A 10,993-nucleotide genomic window follows, 5' to 3' on the forward strand; every position below is an offset into this window, starting at 1 on the left:
ATGGACATACTTTTTGATGGACAAAATTCATCAAATTATTTTTAACAAGCAACCATAACCTAAAATTGTATATAAAACGGGTAAATTGTACCACATAATAGCATTGAATGGAAATTAACAATCAGCATTTATGCTTGTGGTAAATTAACTTGTTTGCTTTCCAGATCTTAATCTGATAGAAGGTTTTCTGAAAAATGTGGTGGCTATATTGGCTTTATTTGGTACAAAGAATTAACTGCATTCAGAACCGAATAATTAGTCTACTAAAAATAAATTAAAATATTTGACTAAAATGTTTCTGAACTAATCAAATGCGACTAAATTAGCTGTCAACTAATTTAAAAGCCAACTAAAATTTTGGATAGAGCATGAATACTTGACAATGTTTAACCATGACTTGACTATCATACTTATCTTACACCGTATCCACTCGTAGATACTCAAAGTAACAAGTCTAGATTTAGAATTGGTCTAGTTTTAGTGTTATCATAACTTTTTTAAAGAACTAAAATTGCAGTAAACTGCAAAACTTCTTAATAGAACTAAAGAACTAAAATTGCAGTAAACTGCAAAACTTCTTAATACATGTTAGTGTAGATTCACTCTTTAGATTAGTTATACTTTCTATCCTCCTGTTTTTCTCATCTGGAAAGATTTTGTCCATTTCTATATTTTGATTGTCAATCTTGATAACTACATTTTTTAGATTTCTAAGACCATTAACAATACAGATCTATTTTCTATAGAAATAGAAATAAAATAATTACCGATAAATCCATCCTATTTGTGGTGTCAGGTAATATTAATCGACTTTAACCATATAATTTAACACTAACGTATAAACTTGTTCTAAGGTTTTGGATGAAATCTCACAGTCCTATGAGATATGATAAAACGTGACTGTGTCGTGTCCTCTACTGCTCCTTCATAAAACACACTACTCTGAACCAGCACGATGGCATACAACCCTGACTCGTCCACCAAACTATCCACATTCGGCTCCAAGTTCCTCGACTCCTCAGTTTCCTCTGTACCTCCCTCCGTCAGAGAGTTCAAACAGCACCCAGACGACCTGTTGGCACCTTGCCAGGGTGCTAGCTTACCCTCTACTCTAGGTACCACCTGCACCACTACCTTCAACATGACTTCCAACACCGGCTCCAGCTATGAAGTACCTGCCAGGTCCTACTCTTACAGTTCCCCGTACAACACGGCAGTTCCTCAGCCTCCTCTCAAGTTCTCCCAGTCCTCTGCCTCTTATATCCGTGTTTCTGAGAGCATTGTGGAGGGACTTAACGGAACCTCAGGGTACGACTCTAACTTCATGATAAAGGAGGAGCCCTGGGACCAGCCCAGCGACACCAAGAACAATTTCGTCTCAACCCCGCTCCAATTGCACTTTAACGACTCTCCGTACAGCTCTCCCAACAACAAGTCAGACAAGAGTTCAGTTCATTCGCCCTCCGACTGCTTGGTCTCTCCCTTCACCTCTCCTACTCCTCACTTCTCATTCGACGCCACCTCGCCCGGTTACCTGGTCTCCAACGACTACCCCTCCTCGCTGCACAGGGACACCACACCACTTCACCTTAACGTGAGTCCGCATTACTTCGTCATATCCACATCCCTCCACCGCTCTCTCCCGCCGCTACTCCCTGCAAAACGTTTGATGATCGCCGAATGGCGAATGTTAATTGTTTCTGCCTTGTTAATGATCAAGGTGTTGAGTTAAAATCACTCACAGCATTGTCTTCCACCAGACAGACGTGGCGCTCCCATATTACTTCTTCATAAAACACATCAGACGTATCGCTACCAAGCCAACATCACACTGCACTTCACTTCATTATGTCTAGATGTTTAGTCTCGAGGTTGAGCCAAGAAAGCAAATCTTTGATCCAAGTTGTAACTCTGATTTAACATTGACATTTGACAGGGGTTTGTGAGGATTGAGAAGAGAGGGAAGAGAGGACGACCGCGCGGCAGCAAGAACAGATCTACTCTCGCTAAAACAATAGACCCTTCACTCTTCCCTGCAGGGGCTCTCTTCCCTGGGAAAAAACGAGTAAGAAACTTTTGAAAGTAGAATATTTGTTATTGTGTGTGATGTGATGATCTTATATCCTCAAACTGTTGTCATACTCATCTTAATTGTGCAATATTTAGCTTTTATTTTTAGAATAGCGCAATTACACTATAGATAAATCAGGAACTTCATACTGGGCGCTAAGGGACCAAAGATCGGGTAAACATCCGCCAGAGCTGGCCATGAAGGAAAGTAATTTATGAAGGAGCACTAAGTGTGGGCTAAGTATCTGGTGCACAAGTGAAACCAGATGTTACGATCTGGCTTGCTTTATAAAGGAGTAAGGATATTACGATCTGAGTTGTTACAAAAATAGTATCACGTGGCATCCTGAGTAAAAAGTGTAAACGTTTGACATTGGAGTGGTCAGGATAGTGCTGCGATCTTGTAACTGTTAAAAAATAGAAACTCTGACTGGTAAAGCCATAGGGAAAATTATCTTAACTTATTACTGAACAGTGTTCAATAGCAATTATTAGAGTACCTTGCTTTTTACTGTACTCTGCAATATCTCATACGAGAGATGTATCAAAAGATAGAAAAATAGCTTAAAATATCGGATTATTAGAATAGAGCAGAATGAAATTTAATTGCCCATCTACTATGTTGATAAGAATTGAGATCAGATAATTTATGTACACTAGCAGGAACCCGTCTAACCCTAAAATGGTGTCAAGACTCGAGAGACTAAAATAATTATTACCTATTTAATTCGCGTTTTTGATACCACTTGGGGGTCCAAATTTTGGGCATTCAAATTCTTATTCCTTGGCCTATTTTTTATTTTTTCATGCTGATTTGAAGGCCATTAAAGCATTTGACCCAGTCAAAAAAGTTTCAGTTGTATATATTTTACGGTTTTTGCGGAAAGTTGCGTTAAAGTTGATGCCGTGGTGTCAGTAAAATGGCACGGATCCATCCATCCATCCATCCATATATATAATCGTCTACGTCTCGCTTTATATATAGTAAGATATATTTAAATTAATGAACAATTTATACTTTAAAGAGTTAGACAAGTCAGTATTTGCTTCTGTAAATAGTGAACTAAGGCCTAAACTACTGAAATTATCAACAATACAATATTACGGTATTAATTTAGATTTTAAGTATATTTATAATAATGTTACAATAGACATTTAAAGAGATGTAATGTAGAACGGTCTAATATCCTACTAGACCAAATCAGACTCAATTTAAAATACTGTTGTTGCTAAGCCTTTAGTTTATTAAGTAAGGACAAGGAATCAATGAGAAAATAAAGAAATTAGCGAAGTTGACGTAGTGAAGATCGCTTGTTTATAGTTTGAGCAATCACTAATTTATTGTCTTATTATAAATGAAATATTTGATGTTGGGTTGGGTGGCAGTGATAAATAAGTTAATATATAAATATATAATATAATGTGTAACTCATTGTAACGTATATGTGAAGCAGGAAGCATGCTTATTATATTAGATACAGTGCAGTACGGTACACTTGCAACTATTAGCTGTGTTACACTGCTACACCACTAATTATATGAACTATCTACCATAACCACTTCTCTCCGCCTACATTCTAAACACACTTTTGCTTTTTAAATCAATAAAGAGAGAGAGAGATTATCTGATAACAATTTTGGTTTTATGGTGTTTGAGGTTTATTGGTCAATGGTGATTGGTGGCCTTAGATAAGAAACTAGAAGCTGATGGGTTTATTTCTGTCACGTGTTAAAAACATATGCCTTAGGCCTCCCCACCAGAATTCACATCTATTGTTCTATTGTTGTAGGTTTTATTGTAGTTTTTAATAGGTGTATTACAAGGTATGTCTAGCTATGAGTAACTCAGATATCAGATTATCCTAATATCCTGTTCAATCTCCTTTTAAGTTACTGTTGTGGGTGAAATTAAACTTACTTTCAGAATTTGACGCTTAGTTGGCGCTTAGTTGTTCCCCTACTACATTATAATAATTTCTAATCTAATAATCTTATTGCTACCCTCATATAACTGCTCACCCAATCGAATTACTGATCTGTAATCGTGTCTAAATTATAAGTTAATTTTGAGCTATATTTCACGTACATACAGAGTATCCACACTAGAGCCCACTGCAAGGTGTCAAGGTATATAATATTTATACAGCACTGTGCTAGGAAGTGAAAAGTGAAAGGTTCAGGACCTTACAGTGATGTAGGACAATGTGACACCCTCAGGAGATATATTACCCATTACATTGTTTATAAAACTCATTTAATTACACTTCAGTTGGAGTACCTGATATGTTATATTACTTCATTTTCACGTACCCTCACTGTTAAGCCAGGGTGTTTTACAGAATTGGCTGTACTTAACTCATTTGTACCCCCTGTAACACCTGTGTAGTGTAACTACAGGTACCAGTGTACCTGTACCAGTGTACTTAACTCATTTGTACCCCCTGTAACACCTGTGTAGTGTAACTACAGGTACACTGGTACCTGTACCAGTGTACCTGCACCAGTGTACCTGTACCAGTGTACTTAACTCATTTGTACCCCCTGTAACACCTGTGTAGTGTAACTATAAAAACAGGGAACGTGCCGAATATCTGTTAATGTGTGACTCCCTCTAGACTCCGTTTAGAGTGATAGCCAGATTAAAGTGGCACCCACAATATGAGTAACGTATCCACCGTGCAGGGGGGGGGGGGGGGGGGGGTGGAACTGTGGAAGGAGATTACTTGTAATAGTTACTTCGTTAATCTGGATGAAACAATACGGTTTACTCATGTGTGCAGTAAAGAGTTAATATAGTTACAGTATATTACATTAGTGTATTGTTATAGTAGTGGAGAGTGTGCCATGCTGGGCTTAGTTGTATTGTTTGTCAAGGTCAAGTCAGTAAGATTTGCATATTCCATTGAATAACTATATATTATATATGTGTATATTAATGCTATGAAAATACGTCGTGAAATCTCTGTCAACACTCAAGTGAATAGGACGAAATTATTGTTGAGTGTAGAGCTTTTTGTTTATCTTTCGCTCAATGGGAGTAAACTCCCATTATGAAAATAGTAAAAGTACAGAATTCCAATGTATGAGTGTACCAGCGTACCTTTCCCAGTGTATCTGTGTACCTGTACCAGTGTACCTGTACCAGTGTACCTGTACCAGTGTACCTGTACCAGTGTACATGTACCAGTGTACCTGTACCAGTGTACCTGTACCAGTGTACCTGTACCAGTGTACCTGTACCAGTGTACCTGTACCAGGTATCTATACCAGTGTACCTGTACCAGTGTACCTGTACCAGTGTACCTGTACCAGTGTACCTGTACCAGTGTACCTGTACCAGTGTACCTGTACCAGTGTACCTGTACCAGTGTACCTGTACCAGTGTACCTGTACCAGTGTACCTGTACCAGTGTACCTGTACCAGTGTACCTGTACCAGTGTACCTGTACCAGTGTACCTGTACCAGTGTACCTGTACCAGTGTACCTGTACCAGTGTACCTGTACCAGTGTACCTGTACCAGTGTACCTGTACCAGTGTACCTGTACCAGTGTACCTGTACCAGTGTACCTGTACCAGTGTACCTGTACCAGTGTACCTGTACCAGTGTACCTGTACCAGTGTACCTGTACCAGTGTACCTGTACCAGTGTACCTGTACCAGTGTACCTGTACCAGTGTACCTGTACCAGTGTACCTGTACCAGTGTACCTGTACCAGTGTACATGTACCAGTGTACCTGTACCAGTGTACCTGTACCAGTGTACCTGTACTAGTCTACCAGTCTACCAGTGTACCAGTTTACCAGTTTACCAGTGTACCAGTTTACCAGTGTACCAGTTTACCAGTTTACCAGTGTACCTGTACCAGTGTACCAGTGTACCAGTTTACCAGTTTACCAGTGTACCAGTTTACCAGTTTACCATTGTACCTGTGTTTCTGTAGCCTCCTGTAGCTGATAATTTTAGTCGCGTGTAGAGCTTATTATTGTTTATCTTTCGCTATTGTTCAAAATTGTTTATTCAATAACGTTCCATGACCGCAACTCTGAAGTATGGTGGTTTTTAAATTTAACAGTATATGAGTAAATCTCCATCTTTTATGAACATTCTAAGGCTTATTTTGATATAGAATATTTGTTCACGAAGCACCATTTCATAACATAAAATTGTTTATTCAATAACGTTCCATGACCGCAACTCTGAAGTATGGTGGTTTTTAAATTGAACAGTATATGAGTAAATCCCCATCTTTTATAAACATTCTAATGCTTATTTTGTTATAGAATTTTTGCTCACGAAGCACCATTTCTCAGGGTCGCGGATCAAGACTACGTGGACAAAACCCAGGGATCAGGGCGCGAGTTAACTACCGTGCAGTAAACGGTTATCCAAAATCCTTAGATAGTTCAGATAGCCGTGAACACATCAACAAGAGAGGTTTCTTCACGTTGTTTTGTTTGTAATTTCTCTTCTTCATCAGTTTTCCTGGAAAGTCATAGCTATATTTCATTTCTCTATATGGTAAAATAATATCTATTTATAGTAGAAATATCTAGATTCGATTTGTCAGTGTTTGAATACAAGGATTACCTTTGATTCACGCCAACTTCTTGGCATACATCTATTCTAATGACTCTGATTTAATTAACATTGATAATAGTTGCCCACCCAGGAAATTCTAGTGCTCTGATTTTAGAGTCTGACTTAAGAACTCTTCTTAACCATGTAACTGCAGTTAACCGGATTGCGCAATCAAATTAAAACTTACAATATGCTAGGTACGTTCTTTGGTGCAGTGACGTAGTATAGTTGGGACCTTGTTAAGATATTAAATGTGTGGTGGTAGTTTGAATAAAGTGTAAAAGTTTCATTTAATCAGGGAGTTCGACAAGAGGCAGAGGTGCTATGAGAATGTGTAAGATTTGTGTGAATTGCCTCAGAACGGATGACTGCGCGGAATGTGTCTTTTGTAAGGTGAGTTTTGCTCTTTTGAATTCTAATTTTCAGATATTTATTGAGCGAGATTGGTGATTGGTTTCAATATGTGCTACGCAATAAGCTATTTACATAGTCAACTTACATGTTATCGACTTTTGTATGTCCAAATTATTAGTTTATTTAAGTCAATAGCATTTTTCAGTTAAATGTTGGTAAATACAGATAAAGATATTTGCAACGGCTATCTTTATTATAAACTTGACTCACGGTTGAGAATCATGTGACCTAAAGATTTATTTCCTGTGTTTATATATGACCATGAAAATTTAGTGGCACATCGCATAACGTCATGGTCTACTAAAAAGGTCTTCAATCTTGTATTTTTTGGAACACGCCGCAAAAATATTGCAGACTACATAGCGCTGTGCGCGCATTTGCTGCGCGCGCACTGGCATGGCCAGGCCGGAGAGACATGGTCTCATATCGCAAATACTAAATGAGATCGTCCTTAATAGGAACTTGAACGTGAATATCTCACATCTAGACAATGTTGTCTAGATGTGAGATTGTAATGAGCAATTTAAGTATCCATCAGAAACATTGATGATCGGTAATTCGATTCTCTATTTATTTTCAGGACAAGAGTAAATTCGGAGGTTCAAACAAGCTGAAGCAGAAATGTTTGAAGAAGCAGTGCGTTTACAAAGGCAAGTTTATCGAGCACGACAATCCCACTGAAGCTACATCTCGTTACATAGTACAGAAGAAGTCGTGTGCTAACCCTCCCCCTCTCTCTCATCCTCCTCTAAGCGATGTGATGACCGGATCCCCTCTCATCCCCACTTCACCTAGCATCCTCGACAAGCCTGTCTGCACCCCTCCCTCTATCTACTGTTCTCAGGGTGGAGCCTACACTCTGTCCAGTGATCACTCCCCCGGGTTCCCGGGTTCCTCCGCTCACAAGTTCCCTTACAGCGAAGAGCCGCACTCCCCCTTCATCTCCAACAACGACCACCTCTTAGATTCGAGATTGAACCACTCCCTGAGTCAAGATAGCCACATCTCGTATCTGCAGCCCGAGGATCACATGTCCGGTGTACTGTCTCCCCACCAGAAGTCTCCTCCCTTCACTTTCTCCCCACAAAACGACCACTTCTCCCAACAACCGGAGTTCTTGCAGGATATACCCGTTAAAGTGTGGATGCAGGCTGATCTAGCAAAGGCACAGTCGTACGACTGAGATTTTATATTTTAGGCCATCAATCTCAAGTTACAAGTGTTATGCTGGATGGGAAATACAAATTGCACAATGTATAATCGACTAATTTCAGTCAAATAATGGACTGAATGCGAACAGGAGAGATTATTCGCTCAGGACTTGGCATGAAGATCTAGATATCCTCTGATTGAGGCTATGTCCAGGTCGGTAGGTTGAACTTAAAGAATTGCAGCTGCGCCCATCTCTCCCAAATCGCGATGTAAATTCTGTGTTCAATTAGTTAACTTCCCATACGGAAGCTAAAGCTTTGTAAATTTGCAATCGTGTTGGACTGGGGTGTGTTAGCTGTGGACGGCTGGCTTTGCCCAGAAGATGGATCGTTTGTTTGGATTGCGGTCCTGCAAATGCGCATGATGTGATGGCAGGACCGGGTTATAAGTTAAAGGAATGTATCTATGTTTGGAAAGAATGGGGGAATGTTGGTGTGACACTAACAGTTTTGTAACTAAAGCTTCTTATCCTCTGATCTGTGATAAAATAACGAGGAAAGCTGGTAATGGCATCGGGGAGCCCTAAAACTCAAGTAATTAAAAGCTAAATGTTAGCTCTAACAAGCTCCAAAAATCAACATACTAATAACATTGGAAATGCTTTATTTAATACCTGTCCTACCCTAGAAAGGAATTTAAGCCCACATCTGATGAAATGAATTTTACAGTAGTAAGCAATACATAATAAAATTGTACCACTGCATCGCCTCCCCGGTGTTGTTACAGAACTAGAGAGTGTTGATAAAGTCAACAGCAGCTGTGTTTGTTTATATTGTTTCAATTGTCTTATAGCGGCCTCTCAACAACTTTACAAAGGAGCCATTAGGCTATGTAAATTTTTTCCACATCAAAATATCATCATGAATTAAGCGAATATGAGTGTCAACATTCATGTCAACTTTTGCACAGATGTGATTATGGCAGTGATTATTCCCCAAATTGTCATGAAAGTTAAGCGCGCAGTGTTGCACTGCACGTTTTTAGCGCGCAGTGTTGCACTGCACGTCGCGTTTTTAGCGTGCAGTGTTGCACTGCACGTTTTAAGCGCGCAGTGTTGCACTGCACGTTTTAAGCGCGAAGTGTTGCACTGCACGTTTTTAGCGCGCAGTGTTGCACTGCACGTTTTAAGCGCGCAGTGTTGCACTGCACGTGTTTAGCGCGCAGTGTTGCACTGCACGTGTTGGTGTGAGATGTTGTTGAGGGGCCGTTATATGTGTATATAAGAGGTGGTGGTTAGCTATTGAGTGAGAAGTTGTTGTGTTGATATGTGCGTGTTTTGCGTGGAGAGGGGTCAAAGTTAACCATCACCTGAGTAGATATGTGTGTTACACTATCTTACGCCACGTGACGTCATACCTCGTGACGTGACGTCACACCACGTGCCATGACGTCACGTGAGGTCGACAGAGCGTGAGGTAAGATGTGTGTATTTTAAAGCATACGGTTGTCAAGGGTAAGTCATTTGATGGTGTCGCCCAGTTGACGAATATTTAGATGAAATTCAGCAGCAGTCGATATCAAGTTTGCTTTTTAGTTATTTTTTCCAAAAAAAGGAGTGTTTATTCAACTGTAGTCTGCTGCTGGAGGTAGATTGGCTGCATTTACACAGGAGACGGCAACACAATCAGGACGCAAAACATTAACCATTTCACTATTAAAAGTGGGAAACTGAAAACATATCCCAGTTGTGTTGGCGGCTCAATGTTTTATACGTATGTGTATATCTTAATCTTTGGGCGTTTTACTCGAGAGTTATTCAGGCTGATCTTATTTTTTCAAGATTCTCTTATGTACCGCATTTCACGTGAAAGTATCACGTGATAGCTTATTGTATGTGTTTATTGGAATCACCAATATGACACGCGTATAAAGCCCAGGTTAAATTAGCGGGCACTTTAGGACTAGGCTGAGGAATGTGTACTGCTGGGTTTCCCACTCAGCAGTCCATGTTTTTTTGTTAAAGTGGCAGCTGCTTTTAAACTCCCTGATATCTCTTCTACATTCCCTTATCTTATCTGCTTATTCGTTATTTCATTTACAAAGATCAGGAAACCAAATCATCCCTCATATCTAACTTGCTTATTTCCCATTCTTCCTTAAGAAAATATTTCCTTGTAGCATCCTTCATTTAAGTTGCATCTTCCTAAAAAATTCGCGCCTTAAAAGGTTCTAAATTCTCAACTATGATCCCATTGATCGCTTTCACAGGAATAGTACAGCAGCTGCCAGGCAGGATTTTGTTTGTATGCAAAGTTTTTCTTAAGAACCGCTCTGTATTGCGCCAGCTTATATAGAGTTAATATTGTTCGCAGTTTTCTGTGCAGTTGTTTTTATAGGAGTATTATCATACTGAACACCATATTCGTACAGTCAAACCGTCATTCTTATCAACTTCTAAAAACTAGGTTTTATATGGATTGTATCTATTATTGGTTGTTGGATTGATTGAATCATGATTTGGCTGATAGCCAAATAGCTAAAGATTGCCTGTCCAATCCTTTTTTGTGAAGTTAAAATTAAATGATTTGCGAAAATAGGTTAAAATTTAGAAGTTCTTGTTCTGTATAGCGTAGACCGTCTTAAAGTGTATGTTAGGAAATGTTAGGAATTTGTTAGTCGTTTAACCAAAAGTAACGCATGTTTTACATGCATTATATAGGGTGTATGTAAATATTACTTACGTAAACCAGGTACGGACAAAATAATATATCGTTGT

The 10,993-nt window shown here is 39.2% G+C and overlaps 2 protein-coding genes across 2 annotated transcripts in view; both read left to right on the forward strand.

Annotated features, from left to right (window-relative positions):
- Positions 1 to 10,993, forward strand: part of LOC134812866 (uncharacterized) — a 912,489-nt gene that overhangs the window by 797,710 nt on the left and 103,786 nt on the right. The gene's annotated exons all lie outside the window — the stretch shown is intronic.
- On the forward strand, positions 853 to 9,257 carry LOC134812871 (uncharacterized). Its single transcript, XM_063820459.1, has 5 exons — positions 853 to 1,594; positions 1,937 to 2,065; positions 6,384 to 6,507; positions 6,950 to 7,044; positions 7,646 to 9,257. The coding sequence occupies exons 1-5, from the start codon at positions 956 to 958 to the stop codon at positions 8,246 to 8,248; spliced, it is 1,590 nt and encodes a 529-aa protein (XP_063676529.1). The 5' UTR covers positions 853 to 955; the 3' UTR covers positions 8,249 to 9,257.

Source organism: Bolinopsis microptera, chromosome 3 (assembly GCF_026151205.1).
Source record: "Bolinopsis microptera isolate Bmic1 chromosome 3, MBARI_Bmic_1.0, whole genome shotgun sequence".
Lineage (NCBI taxonomy): Eukaryota > Metazoa > Ctenophora > Tentaculata > Lobata > Bolinopsidae > Bolinopsis > Bolinopsis microptera.

Excerpts from the sequence above, each read along its gene's own strand:
- LOC134812871 (XM_063820459.1), top strand. The coding sequence starts at position 956 with ATGGCATACAACCCTGACTCGTCCACCAAACTATCCACATTCGGCTCC. Across the intron at positions 2,066-6,383 it reads TCTTCCCTGGGAAAAAACGA|GGTCGCGGATCAAGACTACG; the intron begins GTAAGAAACTTT and ends ACCATTTCTCAG. Across the intron at positions 7,045-7,645 it reads CGGAATGTGTCTTTTGTAAG|GACAAGAGTAAATTCGGAGG; the intron begins GTGAGTTTTGCT and ends ATTTATTTTCAG.